The 22905-nt window shown below is 37.6% G+C and overlaps 1 protein-coding gene across 3 annotated transcripts in view; it reads left to right on the top strand.

The window, feature by feature from the left end:
• LOC124362111 (monocarboxylate transporter 6-like) overlaps positions 1 to 21451 on the top strand; it is a 53851-nt gene extending 32400 nt beyond the window's left edge. For 2 of the 3 annotated variants that reach the window (XM_046816308.1, XM_046816307.1), the window contains exons 9-11: positions 17679 to 17995; positions 19153 to 19344; positions 20473 to 21450. In XM_046816308.1, coding sequence (XP_046672264.1) covers positions 17679 to 17995; positions 19153 to 19344; positions 20473 to 20627 — 664 coding nt within the window. In that variant the 3' untranslated portion in view covers positions 20628 to 21450. Of the gene's footprint in view, positions 1 to 17678; positions 17996 to 19152; positions 19345 to 20472 lie in introns of all 3 variants that reach the window. The other variant, XM_046816309.1, reaches the window with a different exon arrangement.
• Positions 21452 to 22905: the final 1454 nt, after the last annotated feature.

The following is a 22905-nucleotide window of genomic DNA, read 5'->3' as shown; positions in this document are numbered from 1 at the left end:
ACTGTAACCCAAACTTGACTTCAGGAGCCAGCCAAACCTGCAAACAAAAACTGGAGAACCCTTTGATAGACTGTAACCCACACTTGACTTCAGGAGCCAGCCAAACCTGCCAACAAAAACTGAAGAACCCCTTGACAGACTGTAACCCACACTTGACTTCAGGAGTCAGCCAAACCTGCCAACAAAAACTGAAGAGCCCCTTGACAGACTGTAACCCACACTTGACTTCAGGAGCCAGCCAAACCTGCCATCAAAAACTGAAGAATGTTTTAACAGAATGTAACTGTGACGGCCATTAAGAAAGCCCCTGACCATTTGACACTGTGAGGTCAATATTATTATTGACCAGTGAAGTACTACAGTATTTATATTGTAGTATTACCAACCAACGATTCTTCATTGTTCCTAACAGTAAAATGTAAGTTACTATTACTTACAAAATATCTACCGTCACCTAAATTATTAAAAGGAAATTAAGGAACAGTGATTATTATATATTTATTTAGTAAGATATAAGTCCAAGTAATAGTTGCTCGGAATATTCTAGTTGATCTCAACTGAGTTGTTAAGCGGAAGTAGCCCGATACCCGTGGCAGCTTTAGCTGCAGCTGGCTGAGGAATTTGCTGATTCTGCTGACTCCAGCCTGTGTCTGGCCAAGTTGTGTCGTTTCTAGACTCTGTTACGCCCAAGTAAATCGTTTGGGAGCAGCACCGTACGGAGGTCTAGTCCGCCATTTTAACAAAAATTTGTAGCGAAAAAGTACGTGCGTGGGGTGAGTTGATCGCCGGTACTCGCACGTAACGCGTCGCTCCGTGTTTGGCCCTTCCCTCTAAAATCTTAAATTCGTAACCTACTGTTTCGCTGATGAATTATTAATATATTTTAAAAGTACAGTTTAGGGAATGTGAATAGTATCGTAATAATTATTAATGTGAAAGATTAAATTAAAATCAGATTTTTGCGGCCAACAGTTTTCTGATTATCTAATTCCCAAGTCCCGTCTCGTCCGTTACAAGTGGTGTCAGGTGTGAAGGTGCGGTTCAAAAGTCCGTGATTGAATTGTTTCCACGTTTCTGCGAGTCCTACGGAGCTGAGAAACCCTGTGGAGATGGGACTGCGGATCATCAGCGATTCCAGTAAGTAAAAATAATCTATTACGCTTAACCTAAGCTAGCAATAATAATCAGCTAGCAGATTAATTAATAGTTTCTTCTATTCAAAATTTATTTTGTATATTTTTAGAGGAAGGGCACAGATATTAATCAATTAGTTGAAATTTGAAAATAAATCTGGTAATATATTATCGATTTAAATTAAAGCATATTTTGGAAGACGTATTTAAATTTAATAGTGATGCATTGATCTAGGCATCAGTTCAGGCTATCATAAAGGCAGTGAAGCCTAACAGTCCACGTTAACTGCTACTTATTCTTAGTTTAACAGTATTCTAATTATAACTTAACCTGTTTAAACATACAATAGAAGCTTTTAAACTAACCTAGTATTAGTATAAACTAATAATTAGAATAACCATACCTAGTGTGTTAAAGTGCGTTGGAAGCCGTCTGGGCGTCATTGAAAAATGGCTGATAATTAATTATAATTGATTGATTGAATTTAATGTCAAATTAAAATAAATAGAATAATAATAACTTGAGACATCGACTCTGAAAAATATAGAGTCGCATGTGGCTAATTTTCCATGTCAGGTCAAAAGACGCCAGCGCATTTGACATACTATAAAAATTAACTAATTATTGATTATTTATTATTATTATTGATTGATAGTATGAACTTACAACATAAGTAGTAGAATCAAAGCAAAATTAGAATTGAAACGGTTACCGATTCAATAAGTGATAACTAGCTATTCTATGATAATTTCGGGATTTAAATTCGATATTTTGAGCTAAGGACTTAGTCGAAATTTTTGGACTTTACTGATTACGGTAGGGTGCCTATGGCGGTGTGAGGAATAGCTTAGTGACTAATTCAATATTAAAACTTGTTATTGACTAAAAAGTTTATTCATAAATCAGGAACTAAATTTATCGACTTTTAAATTAAAAATATTAAACGCTACGTGGACTTAGGCGTATAACTGTGATGATTAGTTAGACATTTGAAGAGATATTGCGTGAGGGTATGATTTAATGACGAGTAATTAAAAAAAAAATTTAATTGATTTAATTGAACGTGACAATTTTTGAAATTATTTGAAGAGTTGAGTTAGTGTATGGAATTTTCATTTCCCTTTGGAATTTAGTATTGGCATACACTATGAACGCGTATCTCTTGAAAAAGGAAGAGAATCAATATGAATTGAAAATCCGAGGACAGCCTACTTCCGGTACGGCTGAGGATTTAAGAAAACGGCTGACGAAGTGTGTTAAGGCAGGTACGCCTATTGATCAGGCTGTCTTAGCTTCCTTAAATGTAGATGAGGAACTGGAGGCCTGTGAAGATAAATATAAGTCATTGGCTGCCTCCGCGAATGAATATGAGGGGGACTATACAGACACTGAAGGTCAGCGTCTTCAAGCCAGGATGTGGCATAACTATTTAAAAGGGCGGGACGTATACCAATAGGCGCATTGGGTGACAAAAGTATCGCAAAACGTCATGAGGTGTTAATGGATAAGACCAAAGAACTGTGTGACGCGGCCGAAGCCAAGAAAGACGCGGCAAACGCCGAAGCTGAAAATTCAGCAGCCGAGCAGACCCCGCGGCCCAAAAATGCGGATGTGCACTCGCCTCCAGAGGCAACAAGCCACATCACTGTCGGTGCACTTGCTCGACAAATAGATTCAAACCATCGCGATCACACCGCAAACAAAATTTTAACTTAACGTCATCCGCACATAGTAGAGGAGTGCCTGTGTATAAATGGGGCTTACAATTTGACGGCCAATCACAGAGCGTAGGGCGTTTCTGCAGAGAGCAGAAGAACTGCGCAGAGCTCGAGGGGTCACCACAAACCGAACTGTTTGATTCGGGGCAGTGGATTTGTTCACGGGACCTGCCCTAACGTGGTATCGATCTACGATAGGACGTCTCAGAAACTGGGAACAGCTGTGTAGGGATATGAAAACTGGTCTTCCAACATCCTGACCATGACATATACCTACAGCAAGAGATATTCAATCGAGTCCAAGCCGAAAACGGAACCCATTGACTTATTTATCGCTGCGATGGAGGGGTTGTACAGTCGCTTGTCAACACCCGTAGTGGAAGAAGTAAAGCTTAGGCAAATATTGCATAACTTACATCCCCAGCTGCAAGACCGGCTTGCTCTTTTCGATGTTACCTCTCTTGAACAACTGGAGAGTGATGGGTAGAAAGGCAGAAGCGGGACGCTTGAGGTCCATCACCACGCGTGCGGTAGCGTCTAACGTGGGTGTACTCGAACCAGACTTAGCATATCCTCCTCCCTCCTCGCGGGCCGACTCGGGGCAAATGCCCGTCCCACGCCTGAACGCAAGGTGTTGCAGGCAGCCAATACCTCAGATATTTACATGTTTTAATTGCCATATGAAAGGCCACATCTCTCGGGGACTGCAGGAATAAAAGAGAGGAGCGCTCTAGTCGAATAACGTGCTGGCGTTGCAACAAGGCAGGCCACATACAGAAAGATTGTAGAGTTCGACTAGACTCTAAAAGACCTCATTCGGGAAACGGGAGCGGGGTAAGTGGATCCACCGACACGAAGCCCCGGAATTAAAGGAAGCTGTTTCGCAGCTACCTACTAAGGTGAACCTAAATATGTGTACGACTCGTAAGAACTGCACTACTGAGAAGCAGGTCAGGACCGTCCCCGAGATTCGAGATGTGGTAGATGAACTTGTAGCCATCGGTAAGATAGAAGATGCAGAGGGAAAGGTCCTAATTGACACTGGAGCGCAGGTTTCCCTCGTAAAAAAGAGGAGCCTCATCCGCTGAGCTCACCAAACCAGACGTAATTTTGAAAGGTATTTCTGGTAGGACATTGAAAACTTACGGGCGACAAGAGTTGACTTTAAAAATGAAACCGGGCGTTGAAAGTGGTAGGAAATTTTGTGGTTGGGAACCTCCCTAAGGGATACCTAGCCGTACTTGGTTGCGATATTTTGGGCAAAGGAAACGGAGAAATAAATGTTGAACATGGTCTACTTCGGTTGTATGGTGGAGACATTTGGTTAAATCGGATAAAGAAAGGGGAGGCCGTGCCGGATCCTAACCGTCCCTCAGCTAGCTGTGCACCTCCAAAACAGCAACGTTATGTGTACTGCTGTAGCGATGTGAAAATTCCGCCCCGGTGTGAAAAGATTATCCAAGTGAAGACTAACCGATGTGCCACCGGTTCCGACGACTTAGAAGGAAAGGACGTTGTGATTGAACCCCCTGACTTTATCATGCACGGTGTTTATCTTGCTCGAACCCTGACAAAGGTAAAAGGAAAAAACCGCTGTTGGGTCAAGACCGTAAACGCAAGTGCTGAGGAGGTTAACTCTACCCAAGAACTTGAAGTTAGGAACGCTCGACAGAGATTTCAAACCCAGTGGAGGGAGGAAATCCTGTGCGACAAAAAACTACTAGTTTTAGCAGACAGTCATGGTCGTGGACTCCAGGAAATACTATCCGAAAGACTACCTAGAAATTTTGATGTAGAAGTCTTTTTCATGCCCAATGAAAACTAAAACAAGTAACCTCGAAATTTGGTAGTACTATTGATAACATTGACCGAGAACGACACGGTGATCTTGATAGGGGGAACAAACGATGTTGACAAGTGTGCGCCCTTACCCGTTAACCCTGAAACAAGCATTTGAAAATTTTCCGGTGAAGTGGAAAAGCGAGTGTAACTGTTCTGTCGATATTTGACCGCTATGATCAAGACCTCAAATCCGAACGTGGAGATGCCAACGGAATTCTTAAATCCATCATTCAAAATTTAGCTAAAAATAGAGATAAAATTCAACAGGGTAGGATTGAATTTCTAGACCTCAAGGAAAATTGAGCCATAACATGTACACAAAGCACGGGTTGCATCTGAACCAACAGGGTAAAGTGAAATTGGCCACTGTTGTGCGCGACATAGCACTTCATAGCTACAAAAGGCCACAGGCAAGAGTAGGCATGGTGAGTCGTTCTGACGAGTCCGACTTAGAGGCGTGCTTGGACGAGAAGCTTAGGCATCTGCCAAGTCACGAGCGAGACCTTGTGAAGTCCACTCTCATGGGATTCAAAAATGTTCTTGCTCACAGTGAAGGACCAACCTCTGGGTTGTACTTCGGCAGTGACACATGTCATACGAACCGGGAATGCAGCCCCTATTTACAAAAAAGCGTATCGCGTACCATACCATCAGAAGGCCACACTTGACGAATTAGTTAAAGATCAACTAAACAAAGGTATTCATTGTTCCTAGTCAGAGCGAGTGGGCATCGCCTGTAGTACTTGTGCCTAAGAAATCTCCCGACGGTACCCCTAAATTAAGGTTTTGTGTCGACTACAGAGGACTTAATGCGGTGACCACCCCTGACGTGTACCCCCTCCCGAACATCACAGAAACACTTGACTCACTTGGCGGGTGCCAGATGTTCACGACGTTAGATCTCCGGTCTGGGTATCACCAGATTCGAGTTGACGAAGATAGCCGACCAAAAACAGCATTCAATGTTCCCGGCGGACATTATGAGTATCAGCGTATGCCATTTGGACTAAACACGGCTCCGGCCACTTTCCAAAGACTAATGGACTCAGTGTTAATGGGCTTGAAAGGTGAGAAATGCCTTGTCTACTTGGATGACATAATTTTGTTTTCCAGGGACTTGCCTTCACACCTGGAAGCCCTTCGTGAAGTGCTATCGAAATTACAAAATGTGAACCTGACAGTACAACTTAGTAAATGTAATTTTTGTGGTCAATGAAGTCAGCTATCTTGGTCATGTAATCACTAAGAAAGGTGTTTGAACCCGATCCTGGAAAAGGTATCGGCTGTAAGGGACTTCCCTGTGCCCACTACGGTGAAGGACGTGCGCTCTTTCCTAGGTTTGGCTGGCTATTATCGGCGTTTCATTGACGGTTTTGCCACCATTGGACGTCCACTATTCGAAGTTGACCAAACAGGATAGCGAATTTGTGTGGACACCAGAATGTCAGGAGGCTTTTTGATCTCTTAAAGACAAAACTAATATCTGCCCCTGTGTTGATATACCCTGACTTTACCAAGCCGTTCATATTAAGCGACAGACGCGAGTACTGTTGCCTTAGGAGCAGTCCTCTCACAGGAGATAGATGGCCGGGAACACCCCGTAGCGTACTGTTCTAGAACATTATTCCCAGCCGAGAAGAACTACTCGACAACCGAGCGCGAATTACTTAGTCTAGTCTGGAGTACAAAATATTTTCAGATGCTACTTGTTGGGGCGTCCTTTCAAAGTAATCACCGATCACTCCGCTCTAAAGTGGATGATGTCGCTGAAGGACCCTAGCAGTAGGCTGATGAGATGGTCGTTGCGACTAGCTGAGTTTGATTTCACGGTAGAACATAAAGCCGGAAAAAAACACACTAACGCGGATGGGCTAAGTCGCGCAGTGCGAGCGGTTAAACAGGAAGTGCTCCCTGTCGTTGACCTTGAGTTAATTAGAACACGTCAACGCGAAGATCCCGTAGTTCAGGGTCTGAGACAAGCCAAGAACTTCCGGATGAGCCCGGAGAAGGTACTGTACCGTTTGAGCTCAGGTGAAAAGAAAATTGTAGTACCAAACTTCCTTAGTCCAGGAGATAATTAGGATCAATCATGATTTGCCCACAGCTGGACACGCCGCAGTGGCAAAAACACTAGACCGGGTGAAAACAGAAGTTCTGGTGGAGAGGTATGGAAAGAGACGTTATGAATTACGTCAGGACATGTCGTAGCTGTAACCAACGAACGAATTACGGTAAAGCGAAAGCGCCCCTGGGTGACGTCTTCAACGAACCCCAGGAGCCCTTCGAAGTGATAGCGGCAGATATAGTTGGTCCTCTGCCCATTAGCGAATCCCGCAACGTTTATATTCTCAGTGTTATGGATCACTTTTTCCAGATACTGTGAGTTTGTTCCACTGCCAGATCAGACCACCGAAAGTGTTGCTCGAGCACTAGTGCAGAGGGTGATAACCAAGTTTGGCGTGCCAAAGGCCTTAGTTACCGATCAAGGAGCTAACTTTACATCCGGCTTAATTAAAGACTTATGCAAATTTCTGCACGTTCGAAAAATCCAAACTACTGGTTTTCATCCTCAGAGTAATGGCAGACTGGAGCGGGTCCATTCCACTGTGATGAGAATGTTGAGTCATTTTGTTAACCGGAAACCAGACCAATTGGGATGAATACTTGCCTTATGTCACCATGGCCTATAACTCCCAATCTCATGAGAGTACTGGTATTCTCCGTATGAGTTAATCTTTGGTCGGAAAATGGAGGTTCCTATGGAAGCGGATCTGAAGATTACGGATGAGACAGATATATATGACAATCATATCGAAGCACTCCGGGAGAAACTACAGGAAAGCTTACAAGGAAACTGCAGTGCTTAAAGCCAGAGCCCGAGGCCGTAATGAAAGTCAGTATGATAAGAAAGCTAAATCAAACCGAATTCCGCGAAGGGCAGTTTGTATTATTGCATGTACCCAGTATAGGACGGCATCGTGTAAAGAAATTATCAAAACTATGGAAAGGACCATATCCCATAGTTAGAGTGGTATCACCTCTAAATGTTGTTCTTCGAATACGAAAGCGAGAGGTCGTCGTGCACGTGAACCGTATCAAACCTTATAAGGAACGTCCGCGTCCTTCGACCGCCGCAGAAAGAAAAGCAAAACGAGAATAGTTCCAGTGATGAAGAGGTAGATGATAGTGGTCTGCAGAACTTAAACGGAGATGTAAAGGGTGACGATGAAACCCAAGCCCCGGTAGCAGTAGCCGGGCCTGCAAGTATCGGACGCCCAAAACGGAGTAAGAAAGAACCGCGAGATGGGGTGACTTTGTTAGACTTTTGAAGAGCTTTGGAATAGTTGGGAGTAGTGCTCGCTACATAGCCTGGGAAAAGGTGGATATCGAATTTGATCGTGTCACATGAAATCATAGATGTTCTGTTGTAGGCCTTTTAGGCGTTTTGTTGATCCTGGAAGGTGTCCTCTGCTTTCCACCAGGGTGTCATATTCGAGAAAGAAGGGGACGTTTTACTTACAGACAGCTACTGGACTGTGGTGCTCCAGTACAACCTGACAGGACGTGGAAGAGGAAAACAGAAATCTAAGTATAATCTTGGTGAAGGTAAGAGGTCAGTATGATGAGTTTTTTCCAAAAATCTTCTCTCGCAAAACAACAGCTTACATACCATAGTGCATGACCTTGAAACCAGTTTCAGATACGAATATTATGGACTACAAAAGATGGTGACCGACTACGTTGGCAAAACGAGTGACTTGGTCACTCTGCTGCCGCGTACCCAAAAGAAGCGCGGTCTGTTTGATGCCGGTGGTCATGTACTAAAATTCTTGTTTGGAACTGTAATCGATAGCGATTTGGAAGTTATGAATAGTAAAATAGATGATGCCAATATAAGGAATGATGAAATTTATCATGACACAAAAGATCAATTAACTGTCTTAGATAACATGCACTTAGAAATTTTAAACCATTCGAGGGTAAATAAATAAAATGATTTACATCTTGAAAGCGTAATCACCAAGTGATGCATGACAACATGGCTCAAAACTCAAGAACAGAATCCGTTTTCTCAAGTTTGTTTAATACTCTTTTCCAATACTTAAAATTAAGTTGTGCCTTGTCAGAAATTAAAGATGCCATTAACCTTGCTGTACAAAGAATGAATCAACTTCACCAAGCTGTAGAGGACTTGGCTGCTAATAGGATGAACTAGCAACCTATTACCCCCTCATCAGTTCCTAGAGGTCCTGAAATCTGTAAAACAGGTGATACCACCACCTGCAAAATTATTCTTAGACGTTAAGTTAGAAAACCTCCATAGCTTCTATAAATTTGCAATAATCAAATCGTATGCTACGGAAACACAGCTTAGAGTACTCATTAAGCTCCCCTTGAAAAATGATAACCAAGTGTATGAAGTTTTCAATGTAATAATAACTTATCCTGTTTTTGACCCTTCTCTAAAAAGATGGGTGAAGTGGGAAGTAGACGACCAAAAATTAATAGTTAGCAAGGACAGACAAACCTATACCGTTTATTCATCTGACCATTACCGAAGTGAGTGTAGTTTCGGCCCTTTAACAGTGTGTCCTCTGTCGGAAGTATTATTTAATGTACACCAACGACCAAATTGTCCAATTGAACTTTTGCTGAAAGAGAAAATTACGTTGTGCACTAGAAAGTTGATATCCGGCCTGAAATCCCCAGTCCTAATTAGAACTCCAACCCGATGGATCTATACTACCTCGGGTGAAGCCAAAAGTAGTATTGAATTGCTTTAGACGGGATGCTGGTCTAAACGTTAGTACACAACCATTCTGAAAGGGGTGGGTGAAATTCCGAATCGGGATCGATGTGACCTGATTGCAGACGGGTACAGGATGCCTGCCCGATTCTTCGGCAGCTCCTGGCACTCGAGCGATTTTGGAAAGATAACTTTTCCTGAAGTAGATGGGATATATAGTAAAGAAGAAACCGAAACTGTTGAATCAGGACGTGAATGATACTTTGAAGGTCCTCCAAGCATTGGACGACCAACTTGGCACTCTAAGCGTAAAGGAGTATTCTTTAGAGAGTACTTTCCAGCACCTCAGAGTCAATCATTTTAAGCATCGTATAGTTTAAGCAGGTCATATTGAGTGGATCTACGATTACTGTGTTATTAATTGTTGTTTTTATCTGTTTGAGATATCGAGTACGAGTTGCCAATCTGCTCCGTGCCAGCCTGAGAGGTAGCCGACGGCACCCCGAAGCTACCCGGACCGATGCAGAACTCAGAGACCTTGGGAAGTCGATTGTCCCAGATGAGCAGACCGTTAGAGAGAGTAACCAACCAGAACGAGAGTGCGTGCCAGGAGGATCTGGTATTATCGCATAACCGAAATCCAAGCTTGGTGTGTACTAGCCGTTACGTATGTGTCAGACGTATGAGGATCCTACGAACGTAAGTGAATTCTAATATTGTGTTGAGCTCAACCTGAATGAGGAACTTTCGACAGTGTTTCGAGATTGATGTGTCTCCGTGTGAACTTACAAGGGTCGACCCATGGTGCACTTATCATAGGCCTTGAACAGGAAAATCGAATTTTTTCTAATATTGGGACCATTTACAGGGGTTTTAGTTAGTAAGTAACAAGATTTTGCCATGTTTCGTCATAGTATAAATTTGTAACATTGTAAAAAATTTAACGTTGTATTATTAATGTGTAACCGAGTAGTCGTAGGGTTTCGTTGGAGGCTGGTAAGGGAGAATTTTTCATAAATTAATATTATGATCAATATCCAATGAGTGATATCTGGTGTCCACAGAAAGGTAAAGCCGGCACCCCCTTCCCCTTATATACCCATTCCCATCGCTTCCCAATACTGGACTGTGGATGCCTAAAGAAAATAAATAAATTATTAAAATTATTAATACATGATGAGCACACAGCAATTAAGACTGTGGTAAATGCCTTGCTGTGGGATCTCCCGGGCCCCATCAGCAAGACAACTGCTGTAACCGTTGCCAGCCCTACCAAAATGTTACGCAAGCACTTTTAATATTATTTTAAACTAGCTCACGAATAATACTCAAACGCCAATAGTATATAGATGATTGTTTAAGGAAACTATAGGTTGTAATTCGTGAATTTTTGCTGTTCAAGTGAACTAAATAGTACTTGCTGTTTTAATGTGTTTGCTATGATAATCGTATGCATGCCTCTAAATTTAGTTTTCAAAATGCTAGATTAAGAAAATATCAAGTGAACACTGTTTGGCACTACTAGGTGTATGGCAATGCCAACGACTTTAGGTTCTGTTGTAAGGATTTTAGTTGCCTCGTTTTTGGCTATTACTGGCAGTGTATATGTCAATTTGTATATTGGTATTTTTTAACTTAAAATGTATTCTCGTTTTAGTAGTAAGACCTTGTGACTTAACAACTGTTTCAATTTTAAAGGGGTGACTGACCTACGGCGGCCCCGAGTGAAAGCCCATGCGGCTTCACCTATACTGGGCAAGTAGCGGTTAAAATTTTCCTAATCGACACACTTAAATACCTTTTTTTGTAATAATTGGACCTTAACAATCCACTGTGGTGGAAAAAAAAAGAAAAAAAAAGGGGTAGGAAACTAAAATTAACAATCTCCTCCTTCTCCATAATCCCGCAAATAGTTGTTGTGTCACTAAGGGTTGTTGTTTAAAACATGTTTGGTTGCCTAGTGTTAGAGTGTCTTTCTTGTTGTGAGCGTATTAATTATAGATGTCACTATTCAACAACCATGTTACTTTAATTATTTATGTTAAATTTTATTTCGTTTCCTGAAACGAAATTTGTTATTGCTGAGTATGTTAGTCAACCTTGAATTTTGAAGTTTATTTTTGAATTAATTGAAGCTTTTGTTTTATTGACTTTCTGTGAAGGGAGAGGCACACCCGAGCGACGTATGTTTGCAAGTTTCCATCGATTTTTAGCAAGATATGTTAGTACAAATTTAAACTTCGAAAGAGAGTCCAGATAAGGACATCCAACATTTTTTTTCTTTTTTTCTATTTCAATATCTAAATACCAGTTGAGATTAGCTGAAACAAATTCCTGAATCAATTAAAAAAAAAAAAAAACAAAAAAACAAGGGACACCTGTAGAACATTGGACTTACCGTTTTATGTTACCTCATGCTGAGGACAGCATGGTCTAAGGGTGAGGGGTGTGTGACGGCCCATTAAGAAAGCCCCTGACCATTTGACACTGTGAGGTCCAATATTATTATTGACCAGTGAAGTACTACAGTATTTATATTGTAGTATTACCAACCAACGATTCTTCATTGTTCCTAACAGTAAAATGTAAGTACTATTACTTACAAAATATCTAACCGTCACCTAAATTATTAAAAGGAAATAAGGAACAGTGATTATTATATATTTTATTTAGTAAGATATAAGTCCAAGTAATAGTTGCTCGGAATATTCTAGTTTGATCTCAACTGAGTTGTTAAGCGGAAGTAGCCCGATACCCGTGGCAGCTTTAGCTGCAGCTGGCTGAGGAATTTGCTGATTCTGCTGACTCCAGCCTGTGTCTGGCCAAGTTGTGTCGTTTCTAGACTCTGTTACGCCCAAGTAAATCGTTTGGGAGCAGCACCGTACGGATCTAGTCCGCCATTTTAACAAAAAATTTGTAGCGAAAAAAGTACGTGCGTGGGGTGAGTTGATCGCCGGTACTCGCACGTAACGCGTCGCTCCGTGTTTGCCCTTCCCTCTAAAATCTTAAATTCGTAACCTACTGTTTCGCTGATGAATTATTAATATATTTTAAAAGTACAGTTTAGGGAATGTGAATAGTAATCGTAATAATTATTAATGTGAAAGATTAAATTAAAATCAGATTTTTTGCGGCCAACAGTTTTCTGATTATCTAATTCCCAAGTCCCGTCTCGTCCGTTACATAACCCACACTTGACTTCAGGAACCAGCCAAACCTGCCAAGAAAAACTGAAAAAACACTTTTGACTGAATGCAGCCCACACCTGACCTCAGGAATTGACCAAAGCTGCAAACAAAAAACTGCCAGGACGGACAAGGACATGGAGAGCCAAGTCTTCGGTACAAAATAACAATTTAAATACTCAAGCAAGAGCATATGCTCTCCAAGCAACCGAAGGCAAGAAAGCAAATATGTTTAGTGTCTCCCTTCAAGTGGCAAAAGCTGGCAGTAAATCAAATACTTTGGGACTTCAAAAACCTGCCAACTTGGACGTAAAAATGAAGCTAAATAACTCCCCACCACTAAACTCAAAATTAAAGAAAAGTGATGAAGATTATGAGCAATTCTTCCTAAAATACATTACATTCTACATGGAGCACATGAAGAAACACTATGGCTATACTGGAGCTTGTGATGACCTATCACAGTCCAACCATAAGTCTCAGTCCGTTTCAACCGAAAATCAGTCACAGATGCCCCCATCCCCTACAGGTGCTTTGCAAGACCAAAACACAGTCCATTTTTTAGAACAAAGACAAGTAAAAGAAAGCAAATTCAAAAATTGAATAAAAGTCAAACCAGAAGCACTTCTCATAAAAACAACAACTACAGTATGTCAGTACTTCACCAAAATATCGATGGTCTTCGTAACAAAATCGAAAGACTAACTCACCACCTTGAGGTCCTTACACCTAGTGTTGTCATACTTACCGAACATGGTCTAAAAGAAGAAGAGCTCAGAAACATAAAGCTACAAAACTATACTTTATTATCTGCCTTCTGTAGGAAAACCCATGCTAAAGGAGGTGTAGCAATTTACATCAAAAGTGCCCTAGAAGTCATGACAGAACACATAGACACAACATCTTTTTGTGAAGAGTTAATTTGCGAGATAGAACTGTGTCGTTTAACTGTAAACAACCTGCAGTTATACATATTAGGCACATACAGGTCTCCAAGTGGACAGCTTGAAGATTTTCAAAATATTATGTCAAGACTTTTAGCGGACACCAAAGCATACAGTAAATTTCTCATCATAATGGGTGACATAAATGTTGATATGCTTAAGGAAACCTCTGATAACAAACTAATTAATGACATGCTATTAAGTTTCAATACCATAAGACTACCCCTGCAAGCTACTAGGATTACCAGCTCCACACAGTCCTCTATTGATTGGGTGTGCACAAATAGCTCGGAACTTGTTGTACAAGTGGAAGTACTACAAACTGGACTCTCTGACCACAGAGCTCAGCTGTGTACCCTAAACATCCCTACAAAAGAAAAACCAACAGTTTCTGTTACAAGACGCAGGTTCAATGATGACAATATGGCAGTGCTAAAATCTCTCTTACAAGGGCAAAACTGGGACAATGTCAGGAATGTACACCACCTACAAGATGCTTATGATACTTTTTCTAAGACCCTGAATGTTATCTTGGATATGGCATGTCCTAAAAAGAAAATTAGATCTCGAAAAAAAGCCAAGCCAAAATACTATTTAAATGACGAAGCACTAAGCCTTAAAAGGGACTTTTTGGAGGCTCAGCACAAATTTGAACTAACAGGCTCTGTAACAGACAAAACCAACATGACAATCAAGAAAAAAGCATACGATTTTAAACTGAGAGACATGAAGAGGCAACACATAGTGACTTACATCAACCAAGCTCATGACAAGTCCAAAGCAACATGGAAGGTTATAAATGACGAAAAGACAGGGAAGAATGACAATAACTCAAAATTAGAACTACTTGTTGATAACAAAAAACTTGAAGACCCTCAGAAAATTGCAGACTTCCTGAATGAATACTTCACTAATATAGCAGATAACACTTTAAGAAAACAAACCAAAAACCATACAAGACCAGTATTACCTACATTAGTACCTGTTACAAACAGTAAACTTGAAGTATTTCATCCCACGTCAGTAGAAGAGGTGCGAAATGTAATAAAATCCCTGAAATCGACTCATTCAGCTGGTCTGGATGAAATATCCTCAAAGATATTGAAATTTTGTTGTGAGGAGCTATCTGAACCTCTGTCATACTTAATTAACAGATCTTTTCAACAAGGAATTTTTCCCCAACAGCTGAAAAAATCCAAAGTTTATCCAAAACATAAGGGTGGAAATAAACTGGAAGTCAATAATTACAGACCAATATCAGTAATTTCAACAATTTCCAAACTGTTCGAGAAGATAGCCCTCAAAAGATTATTGGATCACTGCAACGAAAATGAGTTGATGACACCTAACCAACATGGCTTTAGGAAACATAAGTCTACAACAACGGCCTTAATAAGTCTGCTTGAGGAGACTGTTGACCACATAGAAGCTGGCAGAATAGCAGCAGGTATTATGCTAGATTATAGCAAGGCCTTTGATTGCCTCAGCCATGACCTTATCCTCACCAAGTTACAATCCCTTGGTATTGTGGCAAAAGCAGCAGAATGGGTACATAACTATCTGGCTGATAGACATCAGCTTGTGGAGCTTCTGTGTCAAGAAAAGAGTACTACCAAAAAAGTTCTTTCAACACCTCTACCAATAACAAGAGGGGTACCCCAAGGTTCTGTTCTGGGCCCTGCTCTCTTCATCCTTACCACAAATGACCTACCAGCATATTTAAGAGACAGCTGTACCCCAATAATGTACGCTGATGATACCACCCTTGTGCTGGGCAAAGAAAGTATAGAATCACTTCAGATAAGCGCATTTATTGCTACAAACCTAGCCACTCAATACTGCCACGAAAATTACCTAGTTATAAACACACAAAAAACAAAGCAAATCATGTTTGGTAGAAGAGGAAGGGAGGAACCAGCATTACCTGAGGTGGAAGTGGAAGAGACTGCATGCTTCCTGGGCATTACCATCGACAGTTCCTTTACCTGGACAGCCCACATTGACAGTGTATGCAGGAAGTTGAACACTGGCATATTTTTAATTCGAAGAATGACGCAAATTGGCACTCCAGAAATAGCAAAAATCATTTACCATGCTTTCTGTGAAACTCACATAATGTATGGCATAGCCGCATGGGGTGGTACTACCAAGACCAATATGAACAGGATACTAATATTACAAAAGAGAGCATTAAGAACTATACTAGGCCTACAACCTATGGAGAGCTGCCGAGAACATTTTAAAAGTCTTAAAATCTTGACTGTGTATGCAATGTACATTTGTGAGGTGGCACATTATGCATCAATCAAACAACCAGCTCAAGGATCAGCCCTTCACAACTATAATACAAGACATGCAACCCGTTTCAACCTCCCAGCTCATCGAACTTCTCTATATGCAAGAAAACCAATATATGCCGGTATGAAAATCCTCAACCACCTACCACAAGACTTCAGACAAGAAACTGGGGCAACACTAAAGAACAGACTGAAGAACCTCTTGTTGGACAATCCAATCTATTCCATGGATGAATTTTATCAAACGACCTGGACTTGATGTTATGTATTGTATTACAATTTTATGTATTTACTCATATATTGTATACAGTATTGTTTTGACACCATTGCATTTCTTAAAGAAATTGTAATAAAGAATATTCTGACTTCTGACTTCTGAAACTAACTAGTACAATTTCTTGTTAACGTTTACCCTGACTGTGACTAGTTTCAATATTGTCACACACTCACTATATACTGCTGAGTAAACAGTTAAACTAACTAGTACAATTTCTGTTTAACGTTTACCCTGACTGTGACTAGTTTCAATATTGTCACACACTCACTATATACTGCTGAGTAAACAGTTAAACTAACTAGTACAATTTCTGTTTAACGTTTACCCTGACTGTGACTAGTTTCAATATTGTCACACACTCATTATATACTGCTGAGTAAACAGTTAAACTAACTAGTAGAATTTCTGGTTAACGTTTACCCTGACTGTGATTAGTTTCAATATTGTCACACACTCACTATATACTGCTGAGTAAATAGTTAAAAAGTGTCGTTATAAATAATTTATAACCTTAATAAATTAAATAAATAATATTTTGTGGACAATTTTGTTGTGTATCTTGTAATATTATTTTAATAAACTAAGGAAACAAAAAGTTTTATGGAAGAATCAGTTGTAATTTATTTATAAATAGTGGTAATTAATTGGTTTAACAAATTGGATAGGATAACATTTTAAATCATTAAATATTTTTATAATAATTTCAAAATGAATTCATACAAATCACTAAATGAGGAACAAACATTATTGATATCAATTTTAACTTTGGTTACATTTCCAATAATTAAGATCAAGTAATGCATATACAGGCTAACAGTTAAAATTGTTTTATTATTTTTAATATTCATATTTCAAGAAGCCTTTGCATGCTTCTTTACAAGTATGTTCATTATGATGATAAATATTTCAATTTATTTCAATGGTATGTAATATCAATAAATTAATACCATTTTTACAAGTATCCTGACTCAATTTTTAGAAATAAGCTTTATAGGTGGTTACTGGTTAAACCTTTTTACAGCCTTCAGGAGTTAGTCAAATTGCTTTTTGAGAATTGATGTGGTTTGTCTCAAGTCTTCACAGTTGCTTTTTTCTTGTTATTGAAATTAGTCTGTAACCACCTGTTGTTATTTTTATTTTATTTACAAATATCTTATTAATTGCCGAATTTTGGTTTTGTTGATAAATTCCATTGTTTTTAATTTTTTATTTGTCATTTAATTGAAGTAATTTATTTTAACTAATTGCTGGTGTTCTTTTAACAACTCTTTTTACACCTTAAAATACAAATATTATCAAATTATAAAAATGTATGAATTTGAAATGTAATAGTTTATCTGTAATTGAAAGTATATATATATTTATAAGTATATCTAGACTTGGCGTTATGCTGCAATACTGGCGTTGTTAATACTTGTAAAAAGTCTTAAAACAATAAATTAACTGATTGATTGATTTAATTAAGTATGAACTTGTAAAAAATATTCTTTTTTATTGAGTTTATACAAGTGGTTACAAAGTGCTTTGATTACAGCAGGGAGGTGAATGAGAGGTGGTACACAAAAGTGGTCCGCACGTTCGACTTGGATCTCCTGCGGGATCCTGCGTTCCTATCGATGTGTGTGGGTATGGCAATAGCCCTTGCCTCAGACATGAACTTTTCGCTCATGCTTCCACTCATCTTAGGGGACTACCAGTTCAATACCACCACCACAGCCATACTCCAGTCCGTCGTCGGTGCTGCGGATATCCTCTCTCGGCTCTTCACACCTTTCATCATCAACAAGACCAAGCTCTCTGCTAGGTTTGCGTATTTACTTGCCCTCTTCGGACTCATCATCAGCCGATTTTGTGAGTACACCAAATAATTTCTTCTAGGGTATCGTCAAAAATCTTTTGCTTCTTGTCCTCCGACTTAAGATATTGACTTTTGTTTATGATTGACTCTACAGATGAAATGTGTATTTCATCATGGAAAATCCATAGTTAATCAAGACTCTATTTAACATATTTTTAGCAAACTTTTTTTATTACTCGGACTCACAAAATAAATAATGAGATATTAACAGTTTTAAATTCTAGATCCGATATAGAAATATATATAATACAATCAAGTTTTGTATATATATATATATATATATATATATATATATATATATATATATATACTATACAAAGTTAGTTTATGAAGGATCTTAAATTTTTTAAAGTTGAGTTATCAAGGTTTGAAACCTTGATCAAGATTTGAAACCTTGATAAATTAACTTTTAATAATTCAAGATCCACTTGATTATTTTCAAATCTCTTGAAGTCCTTATAACAGCTGATGTTAATTTCACCTTTACAACTCAAATATAATATTACAAACACCTTGATAAGTCAGTTATCCATTGTTTGAAACAATAACCCACTATAACTCAGAGCTGTACATAAGATAACCTTATTCACAGTTCAGCTAGTAAACAAGCCAATAATTGCCATGCAAACTTTTGTATTATGATAAGAATCTTACCTACTTGTAGCCACTGGTAGTAAACTACCCTGTTTACTGCAAGTATTTTCAAGTTAATTTTCATTTTACACTTTATGATTTGTATCGTACTATACATGAATGCACATTTCCTTCCGTAATTTGATTTTAAATTTAAGTAATGTTTTCCTTGATGCTGTTATGTGTGTATCATAACAGTAGATACTGTATGTATCATGTTCAATTAAATGTATAATTACGCAACTTTACTGCCTAGCAAAAAAATCCAGTATAAAGTCAGTAACCTTAGTACCTCTATAAAACAAAGTCAGTAATCCCTTTTTATTCAAAGATAGTTTAATTGAAATATATTCGCTAGCTCAAATTTGTTTCTCTGTTCTTTTAAGAACAGTAACATTTTAAGAAAGTGTATTTGGATTTGTTTACTAAATATATAAGATGTGCAATTAAAAATATTTATAAAGTTTGTTTCACTAACTTATCTAACTAAGTGATCTTGTTTACTGTTATTAATTAGGGTTGACGCTGACATATGACTTCACATGGGTCATGGTGGTAGTAGCATTCTTCGGAGCGTGTAAGGGGGTGAGATCAGTGTTCATGCCTCTAGTCATCCCCAACTACGTGCCTCTGGACAAGCTGCCCTCAGCCCAGGGGCTACAGAACATCATGCATGGACTGTTCCTCATGATGTTGGGACCACTTATTGGTAAATGGATAGTTTTAATTGGTTTTTATACAAGTATAAAGTTTACAAAAATTTTTATTAATTACATTTTATAGTTATTTAAGGCTTATATTGATTTGAAGAATAGAAAATTTTAGATTTTTTCAATCTCTAACATACTATAGCAAATAGGTTTTCATAACGACATGGTATTATTAAAGATGAGTAATTTCGTACTAATTACTGGCCTAGACTCTTTAACTTATCAATACCCTTAATTAAAGCTGTTTAGTTAAAAATCAGTTGTGTATGTGAATATAATTCTCATTGGTTTAATTTTTCACACTGAACTGCAAAAAATACGATGACCTAAACATACATTTGACCTATACATACTAGCCAGTATAAATTTACTTAAAATTTTGTAAAGATGCAAGAAATTTTGAAGCTATTTTTGAAACATTTGAGCCTCACTCAAACAAAGTTTGAATTAATAGGGAAGTAATTTAAGAGTAAAAGAACTTACTATTTAAAAAATTTTTATATTATTAATTAATATTTTTTAATACTTTTCAGACTATTACTGTATATATTATTATTGTACTAACAAAAGTGGTCTTAGAAACGTAATTAAATAGTTTTTAATTGTTTTAAGAAAATTCATCTGAGCATTATAATTTCACTGTTTTGTAAGGAATTGTGAGTATTAAACTGAAGTTTTAATTTATTTTCCTAAAAAATTATAAAGTATCAAACCATGAAGGAAACAGGATTTTTCCGGACATTTGCCATCGTTCAGTGAAACAAGAAATCAGTAACACTACGTTTCGAGATCTGCAATCTGACCTCTTCTTCAGGTAAAGAACTAACCTAATACATAATTACAAACTAGGTTAAAATAAACAAATCTTACCAAAGCGTTATGGCACGCCTAAGTCAGGAATCACAACCTACATGTTGTTTGTCAACTTCACTAACTCTATAAACATGCACTTAATAAAAACTATACAAAACACTATGGCAAATGTCCGGAAAAATCCTGTTTCCTTCACAATCCTTCCATTGTCAAAAATAACCTTCAAACAAAGAAGTATCAAACCGACTAGACAGTTTAATACAATATAATGTTTATTCAAAATGAAATTTTAAATAGATCTCAATTATGTTCAGGTTACCTGAGAGACAGGACGGGCAACTATATTTTGTGCATCCACGTGATGAACAGTCTGACCGCATTGACCATCTTTTTGTGGGCTCTGGAGTTTGTCTACATGAGGAAACAGAAGAAAAACACCTTTGAGGACCAAGCAGATGTGGAGAGATAGCTGGTGATCGTGCGGCACTTGAGGTGTTTAATGCTCCAAAGTGCTAGGTGGTGTCTTGCGTGTGGTGGCAGTATGCTCGAGCTGAGTGTTTCTATTGGCTGGAGGCAGTGGTTCATCTGTTCAGCCTGAAATTGTATGTTGTGTACTTTTTGTTTATTACCTTAAAATAGTCATTGTTAATATTGTGTTCAGAAGGGTGAAGAGTATATGAGTGATAAGTTTATACTTGTTGGACATAATTACGAAATTCTGCTTTTATATAATATACAAAACTAGGTATTTAAAATATCTCAATACTGTTTTAATTGATCATATTAACTTAATTTATATGATAAACTTACTTGAAATGTTTCGGTAAAAGCAGTGTGTTTGGGATGTTTTCTAAGAACTTTAGCCGATCAAATGTAATAGAAGTTTAAAGTTCTCTAATAATTATTATCAATGTAATAGTATTTTATCCCCATTAGTTAAAACATACCTTACATCACTACTAAATTCAATTAAATAAATAATTATCTTTTTTATTGTTAAATTAAATTAATCTAAGACAATTCCCTGCAGGCAGATGCAACAAATCAAATAGGAATTAATTTAGTTTAGTTAGTTTTTAATTTAAATGACTATTTTCTCCATTCTCTAACATGTAAATAGAATTATTATTAGTTTTTATTAATAAGTGATAAAGGGAGCTATCACATTCTCATATTAATAAAGAATTTATTATTATAATAATTATTATTATACATAAATTATATAATTTAATTATTTCATAATGTTTATACATAATAGTAAACTGTATTTTAATAATTTTGCTAAACATATTGTAGTTTGAAAATGTATTAGAAAATGAACCAGCCAAATAATTTTGTTTCCATAATATTTTACTTTCAAACAACGTTTCCAACTAGAGTAATAAAATCATATAAATGTAACAAAAATATTCTCTACAAGAAAGTGCAACTAACTTTATTTAATCTTTTAATTGTTACATTTTAACCCTTCCCACGCAGAATTTATCTTTCAATTTTTACTCATAACGCGTAATTAACTTTAAAATTTTTTTTTTCATTTTACCAACTCTAATTTTTTTTCTTAGTTAGTGGTGGCTACTAGGAATAAAAAGTAATGCAGTATCACAAAATAATCAGACACCTATATTTTATAACAAATTTTCAAATTTTACACAAAAACATCAGGATTCGCCATTGCATAGAACAACATAGGCCTATAACGACACAACAAATAAAGTAATAACAAAATAAAAAGATAATATAATGCTAAATACAACAGGAACACAAACAGTAAATAAGGAAATATGGCAAAACAGCGTTAAACACTAAAATATGCCGTGCCGGGATATATCCGTTTACCGTGTAATGGTTCGCCGCGGACTGAGGCTAAATCACGCCACGAGGGACAAAGCCACGCCCTCCCACCACTGCGATGCGCCAATGAGGTTCAAACTGTAACATCTGCTTTTCGGAACAAGTATTCAACACTCCCTTGAACTCTAGCGGATTCCACAGCAACTACAATTTATTAAATAACACAAAATAGACTTTGAAGGATATATCCGTTTACTGCGTTTTGGACAAAATTAGGCCTAACGGATATATCCGTTTGCTGCGTGGGAAGGGTTAAGAGTCAACCATTACTATTGAATATTTGCTATTCAAACTTATAATAGTTTTAGAAACCAATTGATATTGGTTTCTAATTGATATTCATATATTACTATTCATAATAATTGTCATGTTAGTATTTTTAACAGATAAGGTATTAAACATTCTAATACTTGTTCTATTCATCATTTAAGTTGGTCTAAAATCGTGTATTGGATATAAAATATAATTCTCTATAACTCTTAAGTGAATGGGTGAAAGAGTCAACACTACCCATAAAGTTGTCACAACATGGTAGTAGTTATTATTCTGCTCTGTTTATAAGTTTTTACAAATAAAATCAATATTTATTGTTATATTTAATCAACAATGCTGGCTGTAGGAATATTTAACAGTGTGTTATAACAAAACGTCTGGATGAATTTAGAACCAAATATTAGTTAACTTTATTGTTTTTCCATATAATCAGTTTCTGTTCTATTTCCGTTCTTATTTTTAGCAACTGTTGGTGCTGTAAAAATTACTAATGTAAATAATAATGTTTCAATACTTTTTGTTCTATATAACTAGGTCTACATTAATTTAATTATATTGATCACATATTATATACATTTGCATTGCTTTGTTATGATCTGCCAAGTCTAATTTATTGAAAT

The sequence above is a fragment of the Homalodisca vitripennis genome, chromosome 5 (assembly GCF_021130785.1).
Source record: "Homalodisca vitripennis isolate AUS2020 chromosome 5, UT_GWSS_2.1, whole genome shotgun sequence".
NCBI classification, from domain to species: domain Eukaryota; kingdom Metazoa; phylum Arthropoda; class Insecta; order Hemiptera; family Cicadellidae; genus Homalodisca; species Homalodisca vitripennis.
This window is presented reverse-complemented; position numbering and strand designations above follow the sequence as displayed.